At 31.2% G+C, this 17,495-nt stretch overlaps 1 protein-coding gene across 1 annotated transcript; it reads right to left on the reverse strand.

The window, feature by feature from the left end:
* Positions 1–637: 637 nt before the first annotated feature.
* Positions 638–10,103, reverse strand: LOC139500583 (uncharacterized). Its single transcript, XM_071289333.1, has 6 exons — positions 9,948–10,103; positions 8,284–8,571; positions 5,773–5,850; positions 3,924–4,025; positions 2,775–2,853; positions 638–1,575 (listed from the first exon to the last, which is right to left on the reverse strand). Exons 1-6 carry the CDS (start codon positions 10,021–10,023, stop codon positions 1,329–1,331), a joined length of 870 nt encoding a protein of 289 aa, XP_071145434.1. The 5' UTR covers positions 10,024–10,103; the 3' UTR covers positions 638–1,328.
* Between the last annotated feature and the right edge of the window lie 7,392 nt (positions 10,104–17,495).

Here is a 17,495-nt window from a genome sequence, read left to right on the forward strand (position 1 = left end):
TAGTGTAACATGCTCTATGAATGGCTTCAAACTGAAATGCGCAGATTGTCAAACCCAACGTATGAAAAGATGCTAAATTTTGCTAGAAGATAATTAAATAATAAAATAAGATTTCACTATCTGTTTGAGTTTTATTTATTTGCATCATGTTTGTAGGTTATCACAATATATCCACTTTTTATAACTTATTTGGTTTTTAGACAATGATAATTTAACTTACAAAAAAGAACGAGAAGGTTACATTTTTTCAATATCATCATATATGATACATCTATTAACCATATTATTTTTATACTATGATTAGCTTGATTAGAGTTCGGTACTATACTGTTAATCTTTTAAAAAAAAGTTTTACAATTCTTTAACTTGTAATGAAACCAATCTGAGGATTACGAACCTAAACTCAATTTACAAATTCATAGAATTGGAATAAAGATTTACGGACGAAAGTATCTTCATATATAGTTTGATTTTACTTTAAAAAAAAAAGTCATGTTCAATATGAATAAGATATAATAACGCTAAGTACTATAATCATATCTTTGTATGAACGCAGCGTAAAGGGAAAAATATTCATAAAAAAATCCTTTCTATTCATGTAAGATAAAAGAGTCTATACATATATACACATTGCTGATTTTTTGCTTTATTTCCAAAGTAATTAGCCCATGTTGTCTGGCTAAAATCAAACTGTAATCTGTACAACAATTAACAGTAATTAATACTTTGAGAAAACGCGCAGCCCTTAATAATCTTGGTGCTACATTATGGTTCACCTTCATGTTCCAAAGAACAACACTATTATTAAAACTTATGAACTTTTAGAAAATATGGAGGAACCATAATCAATCAATAATAAAATAAAAGCTGAATCTTGTCTAGTCTCACTCTAGTTCATTAACAAAATTGTTACCCGTAGGTTCATGGAATTTATTTTATTTTAATACTTAATTTATACGAAAATGTGTATAGAGTAAATATCAGCTTTTTACACTGACATACACGAACGTCATATACAGAAACACGTGTACATTGAAAAATAAAAAATAAAGCAAAACAACATCTTAACAAACACTAATAACCAACATAAATTTTAGGCAAAAGACGTCAGGTGCTATGGTGGGGTAGTTATTTTACGTAGAAGCAGTGACTATATCCGTCATATTGAAGTTAGTAGATAATGATTTGCAAGTTATATCCGATAAAAACCTTCCACTTTAGCAAGTGCAAGGCTTTAATTTCGTTACAAATTCCATGAGACTAACATTAGCAAAGCCTTTAAACATTTGTTTCTAGACACTTCACTACAATTAGTGTTACAGTTTTGTCTACTTTGGAGTTCTATAATTCACCTCTTCGTACGGGTTGCTGACTGCTTCTTCATATGAAGGCAGAGCATAATTGATATCACTAGAAGTATCGACTCTGTCCAGCATTGTTTGGCTGTATCCCGTGTATCCTGGATTTGAAGCTAAAATCTGGTTTACAGTTGGGTTTTCAAAGCGGTTATCATAATCATGATTCAAATGATTGCTGCGAGACATAGGGTTTGGTCTTTGTTCATGTTTGTTTCTCCTAAACAGTAAAATATAATAAACTTTATTTCAAATGATTGGCTTATAGCGTTCCTGGTGAAGAGCACTTCGGACGCACGAAATTTATAACGTGTTGTTTTTAATTTTTTGACATAGCATGCATTGCAAGTCCTCTGTTACATTAATGTTGTACCTAACACTGCAGGGAGATAACTCTGTAAAATCAGCTAAACGTTTTAATTACGTTGTGTTGTTAAGGGAATATTAAGCTTCTCAATGATCAAAATAAGTGTTTGTCAAACTGCTATATAACCAGTGTAATTTTTCTGATAAAACGGTTGGTTTAAATTTTTTAATTTTTTTTATATTTTTGTAAAAGGGTCAAAGTAAATACTTTGTCAAAATTTTAAGAAAATTAAACGACACAAATTAATTTTAGCTTAAGTGTTGGGTACCACCTTAAATTAGATTCAAGAAATCTCTAAAACCCAGAAATGAATATCCGAATGATAACAATATTAACTTTACATAAAAGAAACTAAAAAATACATATACAAATCATTTGTCCTATTGGTAATATAAATTGACTTCTAAACATTATAGTTTAAAAATCGTTGGTGTTTTATTGTTCTAGATGAATATCAATTCAGAAAAGCGTATCGATCCGACCGTAATACATGTAATATGGATAATTACTGATAAGGCAAGTCTATCAACTACAAATGATACAAAGAAATAGGTAATTGACTACTCGGAATTAGTCACTTGACATTATTGTAGAAATACCGACGATTAACGATTTCTTAGAAGGTAGTTCGGTTTAATATTAACAGATAATTGAAGATACTTAATGAAGTTCGTAGATAGCAAATACAACAACAGATCAAGTGTATATCCCAACACACAAAAAACAAATATCACCGTGAATACCATAAAGTTTTTTAGTTTTTCTATTTTTCATATTCAATCTGGTGTTTGTTTCCTATCAAAATTTACTTCATCGATATTGATAGAAATTACTTCAATAATTCAAAATATGATATATTCATTGTATTTTTCCCAGAGAACTTGAACTTAAGATCAATTACAGCAAGGTCTACTTTATTACTTGACTGACTTTCACAATCACGTTTTCTTTCTTGGTTGATTTACAATTTCCGTATACGACTGCTATCCAAAGTTCTGTTATAAACAACATGTTATGTGCCACTAGTTAAAAACGTGAGCTAATAGACTAACCTGGATTTTAGCATACAAAGCAAAGCAATAATCGCTATAAGCGATGTGATTCCAACAGCCGTCCCTAGACCAATTTTCACTGAAAAAGCCAATACAATTTTAAAATTAATTGACATGCAAGGAATTTTATAAATAACATTTGTGAACTTTTCAAAGGTTGTAATTACATATCTTTGCATAATTCATTCGCAAAATTCAATCACAGGGAATCTTTAAAACAAACAGTATTGCCCTAATACTTGGCTTAGATCAATTCCAAAGTCGCAGAGTACATCTTCACATGCAAATTATCATTTTATGTAAAGTTTCAATAAGTTTAGAGAATTTTGAAATGTTAGACATTTCTGCTGTGTCCATGGTAGAGGACATTTTTGCTGTGTCCATGGTAGAGTACATCAACACATGCCATTTACTATTTTTGTAAAGTTTCTTTCAGTTTGGAGCATTTTTTAAGTATTTGAAATTTTTGACGTTTTTGCGGTTTCCATGATTACAGTGGATAATTCCAAAATTCTAAAAGAAGACATCTCATTGCCACGTGTCATGTTATATATCCATACAGTTTCGTTGACTTAATTTCGATACTCTCTAAGAAAATGCTGATAGGATAAGTGTTAAATTTTCTCCTAGTTTCCATGACAACGACGGCAATTTTGGAATATCTTAATATTATCTACACATTTCCGAAAAATTTCACCCAGTTGAGTCTTTTAATAAAAGATTTAGAATTTTTCATTATAGTGAAGTTCCATCATCATTGGTCCATTGTAATCCGAGAAACACGACGGACAAAATGTGTGGAAGAATAAGAAAAATAAGGGAAAAAAAGAAACGTAAAATAACAATATGTCAACCCAACGCCGTTTAGGGTGCCATCATAAACTTTAAAAAAATTGTAGTAACTCTCCGATTACTATGACTAAACGTGTTAAGACGCGTATTTACTCAGATAGATATTAGACATTTTCATGTTGACCTCGTTAACGTACTTGTCTCTTTGACACATTCCCCATTTCCATTCTCAATTTTATGATATGCAACTCAAACAATGAAAGTAACAAACGAAACATGCACACGGGGAATTAATGTGCATTTTATTTATGCAATGCATGATTTGAACTCAAATGTATCAAGGAAAGGTTTACATACAAGATGTGTTGTTTTGGCTTCCGTTGTGGATTTTGTCATCGTCGTCATCGTCGTCGTCATCATCATCTTTTTTCTTGTGCTTATGTTTTGGTGAGTTGTTATCTTAATATAAAATATATATGTATAAATATAATATGCAAAATATAAAAGAGATTTTAATTAGACGTTTTGTTTTATAAACTTATTTCAAAATACACATTACTTCTCAACAGTATTCACAAAATTCAAAATAAGAAAGCGTTTAAAATGACAAGACGTCAATTTTTAAAGTATTTATATCTTTCATTAAAAAGGATATAATGAAAAAAACAAAACAAAAACGGAGAATTCAATAACAGCTACACAAATCAAACATCAATCAACAGAACGCGCGAAAATGAAAATGTATTTTTTTTTCTCTTTGTAGACATTTTCTAAGAAAATGCTGGATTTCACCTGGTTTTGTATAACAGTTATTATTACCTCCATTATGATGACAAAATAGGGATGTTAATGTACATTAATCATTATACGTATACAAAATGTTTCGTGGGGTACATTACATTATGTGATGAATAAATTGATTAATACTTTATATTATTTGTATTGTAAGGTCAACTAACAGTTCGTGAAGGACGTTGAAACTATAACATAGCATAACAAAACAGCAAATTGTTTAACAGCCTGTTTTTCAGAGGTGTAATCATATTCAAGGCAAAGTTGTCCTGTAAATAAATCGAACATTTGATATACTGAAATTTAGGTATTATATAATTTGTGCACGATCCCCCTTTTTAACTTGAGGTAACATTTTTATGCAAAATTCTGTCAGGATAAAACAAATGGCCAGATACGCACAAAAATATCCCAAATTTTGCAAACTCCTAATATATATATATGTATGTTTCCAGGCTATAAATCAGTAAGTGAAACTTTACCATAATTTGGTTATATATGACGAAAAATGCAATACTTACGTTCTAAATTTTCGTAATTTAAATTTGAACAGAAAAAACTAAGTTACTATTCATTATCACACCTCATGATAACCAGAGATATATATAAAATAGTGACAAGAAAGCAACAAAAAGAAAAAAACGGGTACACCCAAAATATAATTACAAACAGATACTTAAAGATACTTTTACTTAAAGATAAAAAGTAAAATCAGAAAAATACTGAACTCCGAGGAAAATTCAAAACGCAAAGTCCTAAATCAAATGGAAAAATCAAATGACAAAACACATCAAACAATTGGACTACACCTGTCATATTCCTGACTTGGTACAGGCATTTTTTCATGTCGAAAATAGTTAATCAAACCTGGTTTTGACACTAGCTAAACATCTTGCATGTATGACAATCGTATACTGTTCCAGTATGTTGACAACGATGTGTGAACAAAACAAACAGAAATAATAGGTTCAAATGTCAAAAAAAAGGTACAGTAGTCAACACTGTTTTATTTCATAGTTGTTTTTTAAATTCTTTTCTGTACACGATCCTTCAATTTAACTCTTTATTAATCCCACTGTAAACGTCAAATATGCAAGTACTGTTACAACTTAAAAGATATTACCCCTATATAGGAACCCGTAATATACTAACCAGAAGAATTTGCATAATAGCATAAAGAAGATAAGAGTCGTCCTATTTGTCGTAATTAGTTTTTTGTATTTGTAATAATATTCTAAATCTGAATTAAGTAAGAACAGATAAATTCCAACTTTCACATATACGGATATACTGATTTTTTTTTATATATTATATGTTTCGATAAAGTGCACGTAAAAAAGAGGTTTATGTGGATTGAATCAGTGTTATAGAAATCATAAAATTGATGGTTCAAATAGGTTGATGATAAACATACCTTTCTGTGTAGATGTAGATGTTGGTATACCATTTGGGTAGTATTTTATCAGTGGAACAATTGTTTCATATCTTGATTCTAAAAAAACATATGAGATATACATTTTCCGCTGATTTTAATGTCAAATTATGTTTAATTTATGTTATTTAAACAATAAACCCTCAAAAAGTATATAAAAAAATGAAAGTCAATCAGAAAAACCTAAATTTTAAATTACTTCTCACAAAAACCTTAATGTTTCCTAACATGCGGATCTTACTGCAAATGTTTGATAAATAAACACTGATGAATTTATTTCAGAAACGAAAAAAGTTTGTGTAAAATCTGCATATTAGAGGCGTAAAATAAACTTGTTATGGTAAAATTAAATTTCATTCAAGGACATACAGCGATACATCCATAAATGAGGGACGAAAGATACCAGAGGGACAATCAATAAACTCATAAATCGAAAATAAACTGACAACGCCATTGCTAAAAACGAGAAGACAAACAGACAAACAAGAGTACACATGAAACAACATAGAAAACTAAAGAATAAGCAACACGAACTCCACCAAAAACTAGGGGTGATCTCAGGTGCTCAGCAAGGGTAAGCAGATCATGCTCCACATGTGACCCCACTGTGTTGCTCATGTTATAACAAATCCGGTATACAGTCTTTTTCGGTAGCTCACGTTCATGAAAGGGAAGGGAATGATAGTTACGACGTAAGGAAAAAATCCGATATCATCTGTGAAACGGTTATTCCATAACTGTCAATCAACTCGTGATGGCGTCCGTAAAATGAAAGGACGATTTCAACTACACCATTTGGAACTCTCGGTTTAATTGCTTCCTTGTGAGCAGCAACCCTCTATCAAGAAAATCATAAAAATCAAGTAAAGTGTGATATTATTCGTTGATATATTATAAGAATAAGATGAGGTATAATTACCAATAAGACAACTCTCAAAAAGATATCAAATGAAAAAGAAATCAACAACTATAGGTCAGCACATGCGTACGACAACCAACAATAAACAAAGCCCTTACAGCATAGTAAGCTGAAAAAAATGACAAATGTTAGATAATTCAAACGAAACTTCTAAATGTAACGGCCTCATTTTTGTACTAAATAATGAACGAAAATTAAATATGTAACACAGTAACATTCGAATACCACTGAATTACAGGTTCCCGACTTAAGACAGCCACAAACACAATGTGGCCGGGTTAAACTTGTTTGTTTACGCAAAATCGTATTCCTACTTTTACTTCATGATTGAATGTAAAACTAATTGATTTTTTTTAATGCAAGTTTATTGTACGTACAAGAGTACCAAAACTTAAAAACAGCGCTTCCAATGATTTTCTCCATAACACATAAATGAAAAACTTCGAACATGGACCATCATTTTTCAAATTAACTCAAGTTGATTATTTAATCTATTAATTAAAATCCATATCAGATATTCAAACCTCTGTATTTAGAGATTAGATACCAGGGTTTTAAACTAACGTATACCGCATGAACATGTGTATTCTTATTAGAAAACTTTTGTTATTTGATTTTGCCATGTGATTATGGACTTTCCGAATTGATTTTCCTCTAAGTTCAGTTGTTTTTAGATCTTACTTTTTAGCAGTTTTCTGTTCGCTCCATTTCAAATTTAAAGCAACTAACTTGCAATTTTATGTTTTAATATTTATTATCTCTATAAAAAGAAGCCGTGATTGCCTGTGATATAACTATCTGAGTATGATATGGCGGCAATAGTTTATCGATGGCAAAATTAAGTGAATCAAATAGGAAGATGAAGTTCAATAGGGAACACGGTAAACAAATAAATAAACTGAAATAAAACCATCACCTTCAAAGTAAAAAAAGACCTGGTGCCTAAAAAACTAACGGCCTGATATATGTACAAAACAATAAATGAAAAAAGATACAAACGACAACCATCACACTTAAGGATCCTGATTTTGGAAAGGTACATTCATGATATGACGTGGTTAAACTACTTTTTCGGCATCACACCTTCCACTAAACTTGAACAGTGGTGTATCAGTTCAACTACAGAAATCAGTTAAAATGGCTCAAATACTCATATCGACGCATCTAACAAAACCACAAACCTTGTAATGTACGTAGCAGAGTATTTATGCATCTCAACAACAAAAAAGACACTTAGTACCGATCATAGAGTACTTGCAGTTACTCACAGTCAGTTCAAAGACAATAACAACTAATAAAACAATCATTGAAAAGGACAGTTATTAACGTTTTCTTTAATTAATTTTAATATTCGGCAGTATATTAGGAAACTACTTGATTATTTTGACAAATGATATCATAAAAATATGAATGAATGCAATTGAACTATTTTGTTTTTGGACATCCAAATATTGTTGTTATATACATATCAACTATTCATCATAACGGTTCTTGTTTTTTCTTAAGTTTCAATTTCGGTATTTAATTACATCTATCAATCATAATGTGTGAGAATAACATTAATTAAAACTAACCTGAACATTCATAATATATAGTAGCATACAACAACGGTTCGGATGAGCATGGATTGTAGTTCATTATCACTGTACATGTATCTTCCCCTATACACTGGTCTTGTAAGTGTTGGTAGGAAATTGAGTATTTGCAATCATTCCATGAATTGGTCAATGTTTTACAAAAGAACGGACTAAATAACCTCCATTCAAAAATATTCCACTTGGTTTCGTACAATATATTCGTTATAACAATAGACTGTCTGTGTGGACATTGTAAGTAAACGTCGCCATCCATGCATACACTTTCTACAAACAACAATGTAATCATAGTTAAGAATTGCAAATAGTTTTACATATCGAATAATTATAAGAAAAAACACGTACGATCCTTCATTTTATTTACAATATATATGTGTTTATCGAACGCTTTCCAACGCACAACATAGTGCAATAAGTTTTGAGAGAAAATAGTAGATAACAAGAGTATCGTTTTACTTGCTTTGGACAATGTATGTATATTTAAAGCAAGTAAACCTTCAAAATATGAAAGTATGCAAGTTGTACTACAATCGAAGTATGAAATTAAAAACTGTTGTATAATTTGAATATCTAATGAGGTGTATTTAATCTGCAGTACCTCAAGATGTTTTGTTTGTAATGTTTGCCTTTTAAAAAAAAATAATCTTAGGGAACATCTTATGATATAAATCTAGGACAAGGTGTTTTGGGCAGAATTATCGAATATTTATACAGTATAATAGAATTGCGTGTCATCAATTTGTATTTTTGGGAAAATGATAATAAGGGACAGTGGAATGTATCAGTCGACGAAAGACGAACAAAAGCATTGCACAAATAAACAACAATACGAACTGACAAACACATAAAGCTACATTTTAATGTTTTGCTTCTGTCGTGTCGTAGTTCTTCTCTTATATTTGATGTTTTTCCTTCAGTTTGTGTTTGTAACCCGGATTTGTCTTTTTCTCAATCGATTTATGATTTGAGCAGCGTTATACTACTGTTGCCTTTAATTGACAAACATTGGCGTTATCTGTCGAAAAAAAAGATTGTTTTAAAGACAAATTTAGGAAGTACTAGACACTACATTCATCTTGTTTATACGTCATATCAAATATTTTAACGACTGTTTATGTTTTCAGAGGAGTCGCTACTCAATGAAATCGGCCTCTTTCTTTACATGCTTTAGTAGTATAGATACACACGCAACACAGTCAAAAGCGTATGTTAAATCTAGTTCAATCAAATGGTTATCTAAGGGGCTATGAAAACCATTACCAATGTTGATATTTTTTAAACTCAAATGTTGTTTTTACATTTTTTTTATCACAGCGAAAATTGAAATGAAAATCGAAAACCGATAGTACATATATACTTCAAATATTGTTTATTAACCTGGTTTTCGTTTCGAAACAATATTGGTGAAAACATTACAAGGTTAAAGGTGTCAAATGTAATGAACGAATGTGATTTTCCAGTGGTGATTGCGACATACATACTTGATTATCCAAAACCTATAAAAACAAAAACGACAAAACGTAAAGATTAACTAAGAGTTCTGCATTTCATAATTTTAAATGATCCATAAAACTACAAAACGTTGAACAAGAAGTTACGTATAAAGTATAAATTAATAAAGAAAATAATCAGTTATTGCTTACTGTGCAAGACCTGTCGACTTGAAACGCTTTGGACGAACAGAATTACTAACATCAACTTTATTATTGTTCCCACCATTTTGAAATCGTGACGATTATCTGCGTTTTCTTCCTTTCATGTGTGTTTTATTTGAACAAAAATCGATGTATTGTATGTCATACCCGTTTTCCCACTGATAAGCGTGATTTAGGACAGGGAAAGGTAAATACCTTTATAAAATTCAAGATATGCGTTATCATTTTAGAAATTGACGATGGCGGATATAGTCCATTTATCTTCATTTCCAATGTTATGAATTTGAAATATCAATTAGTTTAAAAATAAAAAGTCATATCCAATCAGTTAAAGCCAACAGGTATGTTTATACATATATCTATTTTGCACGGATGGTCAATGTAGAAACAATATATATTTAAATTCTATTATATCGAATATATAATTTTGAAATCTGTTGCGGACATAGAAATAGACCTTAGACCTGTCCAAATGTATACTTTATATGAATGGAGGCATGTAATTTCTATCTATAACGGGCATGTATATTGGGTATGCTTTCCCTTTTTAGCGAACTATGTTTTATAAATATTTAGAATTGTGTATGTATACCAAAGGTTTTTCTCGTGTTTGTTTTGTTGATTTTTTATCGTGTTTTTTTTTTATTATTATGTTTTTAATACGGAATACATATAATGTTCCAATTGACATTCTCTCTTTGAAATAAGGAACTTGTCTTGTAAATCCAATATTTGTCAATTGTTGGATAAAACGGGTTTTTTTTCTAATATGTCGTGTGTATGACTGTCTGTTGTCCAATGTATTCACCATTCACACGGATTATGGAAACTTTTCACACCAAAACATCCGGAAAGCAAGAGGTACTTGTTTTTCCTATTCATCAATAGATTCCTTTGAAGTAATTTGTACTGTTTATCTTTAATTTTCCGCAGCTTTATCCTGCAATAAAGGCTTCAAACATTTGGCATTGAGCGATTAATTCCACCAAGAACAAAGTTTTTCAATAGTAGACAAAACTCAACTGAGAAAAGTAACGACTGAGAAATACTAATTTAAAAAAAAACGGGGGTTTAATGATATCAAACATATATACATGTGATGAACATTAGCAATGCTTTTGATAATGATGTAAACAAACTTTGCGACAAAGAATACAATTTCAGCTTCCCGGTTGTAAACCTTTACATTTATATGCAGCAATACTTCAACAGGGCCTGCGTACAGAGTATTTATCTCCAAGTAGATACGATACGCAAGTGCTTGTACTTCCTATCTTGAATAAAAAAAAATTAGAAAGGAAACTACTTAACCAAGAGTGGTAAATGTTAAACTATTCTTTTGTAGATTTTAAAGACCTCATCACTAGTTGGTTGACCGTTAATGAATATCCGTTCCTATCGGATGCGTGCCAAATGTCGTAGCAACAATCCCGTCCCTTTTTAATCGAACAAACGGAATAAGACTTATTTTCTGGGTTTGTACCAACATATCAACACGACACTTACAGTGCACCCCAGAATTTGGCGTGTTTTTTTGTTACTCAGTCTTTAGGTTTTTATGATGTGTACTAGTGTCTTTTAATCTTTTCTTTTAAGCATGACACTGTCAATTTATTTTATTTTTTAGCTTGAATGTCCCTTTGGTATATTTCGCCGATGTTACAAAAATGTATGTGAGTCAAAGTGAGAATGTCGTGCTGTCTAAGCCGCTTTTTGCATATAGCCTCAACAGGTTTGATAACCATATTACCCATAGAAAAAATAAACTATAACATAGATATATTATGATTAAAAGTCAAATCTGAATACACTTATTACAATAGAGATATTAAAGGGAAAGTCCTAAAAATCTTTTTTAAATGTGCAGAAATAGGGATATCACGTGCGGAAGTCAAAACTGTATAATAAAATAGATACAAAGATAAAACAACTCGACCAAAAGGTAGGAAACCGAAACCGGACAACTAAACATGTAATAGTTGGTAAGATGGCACTAACAAAGGCTAGAGATTCATCTTTTGTGACAGATGTACATATAAATCGGGATGAGACATGTTTTGTGATATCTAAACCCTCTCCCTTTATATCTACCTAATGCGAATCTCCAGTTCTGAGTCTGAGTTCGATGTTTGATAGGCAGGAAACAGAAAAAAAACTAGGTAAGACGGCAAAAATAAACATTACGCAAAGATAAACTACTAGCTGTTACATATGCGCCAGCCCCTGAATTAAACTGATACAAAGATTGTGTCTTTGTCATATGAAATCAAACACAATCCTCCCCGTCAGTTATTTAGTAACAATTCAGTATGAATTAAAGGTGATTAACCGTATCATGCCAACAGTTATTTGTTAGAATACATAATTTTATATTCGATGTAAAGACTCGACGAGTAGATCAGTATTGATTAAAAAAAACTTCGTTAATATTTTGACAACAGTATCGTAATTAATCCTTTTACGATAAGACTTTGTGTAAAGTCACAGTACAACTAGATAAGTTTGGAAGGGTGAATGGCGACATTTTTTGTACAGAATACTCTCATAGAAAATAGGATGTGAAATATTTAAACGTATTAGTTGTCTCTACATAATTTATATTTAGAAATAAGTTCGTTGTTAAGACGATAAACAAGTAAAGGGGTTGACAAGTTCGTGTTGAAATCTTTTTATAGATAAAAATAGATATTAGCTGTGTCGGTCTCAACTTGTACACTACCAATAATTTACCCACACTTTTTTGGTACATTTCTACCCTCGTGCATATCAGTACTGTTAGGAAAGACTGAAAACTTATAATGTTATACTTTCAATGAAATCAGTACTGATTTTGTCAGTACTGTTTCAGTACTGATTTTGACAGTACTGTTTTAGTACTGATTTTGATAGTACTGTTTCAGTACTGATTTTGATAGTACTGTTTTAGTACTGATTTTGACAGTACTGTTTCAGTACTGATTTTGTCAGTACTGTTTCAGTACTGATTTTGACAGTACTGTTTTAGCATTCCAAAGAAAGGATGGCATAGGGGTAGAGCAATGAAACATGATACATGCAAAATTAATTGTTTCTTTGATTGTTTTATTTATGAGCTTTAAAGGGTCATAAAATAACCAAGGGGCATGAAAATTACAGAGATTTTTGCCACAAACTTCACATGTTGGTATGACGTTGAATGTTTTATATATTAAAAAATGGTTATGATAAATAAAAGAAATTCCAGTTATGATTAATAATAAGGTAATCGAGACATTGTTTTGTGTTGATTATAATGCATTGCCTAACATAGTAACATATGACTGCATTAATTACAACATATTTTAAGCAATAGCAAAATACCAAAAAATGAACAGTATTGAAGATTCTAATCTTGTTTGATATATATATAATTCTTATATCATTTGCATATCTATAAATACTTGAATTGGATTGGTCAATTCGAATTTTTCTCTTGGTTTACACTTCGATAAACCATGTTTCCGAAACTACTTTCGTAATCTATTCATGCGCGATACACATTCTTGCGGGGATACTGAGATTTTCAGAAAATTGCGATTATAAAACAATTGCATAACAGTTGTTTCTATTCTAATGCATATAACAAACAAACAAAAAGAAATAAAACAAATGCACTAAAGCTTCGAAAGTGTATAAAAATAAAATTTAAATAAAATTCCGCGAAATTTCATGAAGGATTTGCCGAATTTACGTCTTAGCATAACACGACGTCATACGGGTGGAATTTTTCAAGGGAAAGATTATTTGTTACATGTACGCTTCAAATTCGGATAATATTTAATTAAAATGAAGTTTTTGAGGAAGGTGCTATATTTCATTTTAGATTCTGATGCATTTATCGGACATTTATGGTTTTTAAAAAGATGGCGGCGTACTCTTTAGTTACGACATGCCATTGTACTTTTGATGGCAAATATAACAGCCATCAAACAAATAATGTAAATTAATAATCGCGTATGTTTGGCTGAAGAATTATAAGGATTAAACACATTTTTTCTAGAGGTTATTGATGTGTAAACCGGGTCTCTTACTCACAAACTTAACATAAAAGTCCTTCGGACTTTTATTCAGTTTGTGAGTTAATCGTCCCGGTTTACACATCAATAACCTCTAGAAAAAATGTGTTTAATCCTATAATAAATTATGCGCTATTATACACATTGATACTGTAAAATATCAGCCTCGAACCACAGTGTGAATCTCCCTGATGTCGAGTGCGTATTATTTTTATAAACACTGAAAGACAGTCACAATCAAAATCAAGAAGTAAGCAAAGAATCACAAAACGAAAGGGCTTTTACAACAACACTTTGAAAAATACATATATAAAAACAACACGAACTCCATTAAAAACCGGGAGTGAATTCAGGTGCTCCTAATGGGTAAAATCCGATAAACTGCTTATCTGACTTCATTTCTGTAGTTTTCTCCTTCGCTTCAATAGTTTTTCGATAGACGAGAGTAAGCTTGATAATTTTCCTTGGTCATGTTCACGTCGCTAAAAAAAATCTGCGCAGCGGGGTGATATAGTCAAAGAGAAAAACGTAACCAGCTAAAAAAGGATAATAATAATATTGTCACAGAATTATCTAACCTATATTTGGATACCAATTGTACTGAGATGCACATTGTAAAAACTTCTCTAATGATAAACACTTAATCAGAGATATCTACAAAAGATACAAAATATGCCACAGTTATTATATAGCATACTATACTTACCTAGTTTAAAAGTTTTCAGTTCCAAATATTTTTTGAAACAATACACCTTCAAGTTAAAAAGATTAACAACACCAAATCTACTGAAACAGTACTGAAAATAACAATACCGAAATAGTACTGACAAAATCAGTACTGAAACAGTACTGACAAAATCAGTACTGAAACAGTACTGACAAAATCAGTACTGAAATAGAACTGAAAAAATCAGTACTGAAACAGTACTGACAAAATCAGTACTGAAATAGTACTGACAAAATCAGTACTGAAACAGTACTGACAAAATCAGTACTGAAACAGTACTGAAAAAATCAGTACTGACACAGTACTGACAAAATCAGTACTGAAATAGTACTGACAAAATCAGTACTGAATTCATTGAAAGTATAACATTATAAGTTTTCAGTCTTTCCTAACAGTACTGATATGTACGAGGGTAGAAATGTACCAAAAAAGTGTGGGTAAATTATTGGTAGTGTACGATTCGCTCGTGTATGTAACAATGTTTTAGATTTTAACGAGAGAAATTTATGTATTACTGAAAAATTATTACACCAGGGTTTTCGATATCAAAAACATTTACTAAATTTTATCATCGGTATAAAGACATCATTCGTAAATATAGCTCAACATGCAGACTTCTAATACGTTTAGGTATTTATGGAAATATTCTTTATAAAGCACAAAGATGCAGTATTCACCTCAGAAACTTACAAAACCTTTGAATAGACTTATTAAGAAGGGTTATAATTACGATACTGTTGTCAAGTCATTAAAGATTGCATATTTTGGCGTTAATATTGAGTCACTGATAAGGTCTTTGCCGCGGAACTAAACACATTTATTCTAAAAACAGTTGTTGGCATGACACGGGTTATGTTCTTCTCATATATGTTATGATGGTATGATACTAAACCCCTAACGGGAAGGATTGTGCCTGATGTTCATATGATGAAATCATAATCTTTCAGTCAGTTTAATTGACGTCTGGAGCTGGCATGTCAGTTAACTGCTAGTAGTCTGTTGTTACAATGTATTTATGTATTATTGTCATTTTGTTTATTTTCTTTTTTTTTTCATCAGACTCGGACTTCTCTTGAACTGAATTTTAATGTACGTATTGTTATGCGTTCACTTTTCTACATTGGTTAGAGGTATAGGGGGAGGGTTGAGATCTCACAAACATGTTTAACCCCGCCGCATTTTTGCGCCTGTCCCAAGTCAGGAGCCTCTGGCCTTTGTTAGTCTTGTATTATTTTAATTTTAGTTTCTTGTATACAATTTGGAAATTAGTATGGTGTTCATTATCACTGGACTAGTATATATTTGTTTAGGGGCCAGCTGAAGGACGCCTCCGGGTGTGGGAATGTCTCGCTACATTGAAGACCTGTTGGTGACCCTCTGCTGTTGTTTTTTATTTGGTCGGGTTGTTGTTTTTTTGACACATTCCCCATTTCCATTCTCAATTTTATTTACAAATATATATGAATAGATGTATATGATGTTGATACAAATACTGTATAAATGTATAAAAATATTTTAGTAATGACTGTAATTGTTTCTGTCTATAATGAAATAACATAAAAATGTGGGGCACACTGAATAACCCACGTGGCGTATTATTTTAAAGTGTGCACCATAGTTTTTTTTATTTCGAATAGATAGAAAAAATATTACAGTTATTTCTCATAATTTATTTCTAAATTCCATTTTAAACCGGAGTAAACTATGGAAAATCGTAAATGACGTCACGTTCACATGACTAAATCATGTTAATGAGCTGATAAATAAAACAAAGTCAGCCAATCAGATGATGCATTGCATCCAAAATTAAATTATAATAGAATTAAGACTATAAGAAAGTTTCAACACTCGCCTTGTGTTTCAGAAACCACACACGCGTTTACTGTCACTAATACGAATTTGTTGATACAATATGTCTGTCTCCCAACTCATTATAAAAATGTTTTGTTTGAAGCGAAAGGCGAAAGTCAAAAACAAATTGAAAATGGCATGGCTATAAAAAGAAAAACAACCGAGAGAAAATTATTAGTTACAAAATACAACGAAGAAAACAAAAGAACAACAATAACCTCACAACAAGAGGGGGTTGTCTCAAGTGCATTTATAGGATAAACAGATTTTAATCAACGTTTTGATCATTGCTTTACCAACTCAGTGATAAGTCTAATTCAGTAAATCATATTTCAGCATAAAAGGATGTGGTAATGGTTACGACCATAGGAATAGTAATCTGATTATTAAATATATCTTTTTTGCATTAAAAATTCTGAAGACACGTTTAAACAAGTTAGTCGTTAATGTATTTGTTCCTAGATACATCTCAATGCAGTCACTCTTACACATTTGATACATATTTGATACATATTTTCATGCATAACTAACAGTTTTGAAAATTACAAAACACTCTGATAATCTGTAAATACGAACGGTTGTTATGACTATCAAACCTTCTTGACCATTATCAAAACGTTAATATGTTTCTTTAAGAGAAATATTGCAGTATTCGTTCTTTGGTGCAGTATTGGTTGACCATATCTGGGCTGAACTAGTATATATATTTGTTTACGGACCAGCTAAGAGACGCCTCCGGGTGCGAAAATTTCTCGCTGCATTGAAGACCTGTTAAAGACCTTCCGCTGCTGTCTGCTCAATGGTCGGGTTGTTGTCTCTTTGACACATACCCCATTTTCATTTTCCATTCTCAATTTTATTCTTAAATCTTCACTGCAGGCAAAATGTCGGGTAAAGGAGCAACAATAACATAGTATTTTTATC

The sequence above is a fragment of the Mytilus edulis genome, chromosome 13 (assembly GCF_963676685.1).
Source record: "Mytilus edulis chromosome 13, xbMytEdul2.2, whole genome shotgun sequence".
Classification (NCBI taxonomy): domain Eukaryota; kingdom Metazoa; phylum Mollusca; class Bivalvia; order Mytilida; family Mytilidae; genus Mytilus; species Mytilus edulis.

Bases quoted from the DNA above. Each gene is read 5' to 3' on its own strand.
- LOC139500583 (XM_071289333.1), bottom strand. From the start codon at position 10,023: ATGGTGGGAACAATAATAAAGTTGATGTTAGTAATTCTGTTCGTCCAA. The intron at 8,572-9,947 runs GTAAGCAATAAC...TGTTGTTTGTAG, and splicing joins AAGTCGACAGGTCTTGCACA to AAAGTGTATGCATGGATGGC. The intron at 5,851-8,283 runs GTTAGTTTTAAT...ATGTTTTTTTAG, and splicing joins TATATATTATGAATGTTCAG to AATCAAGATATGAAACAATT.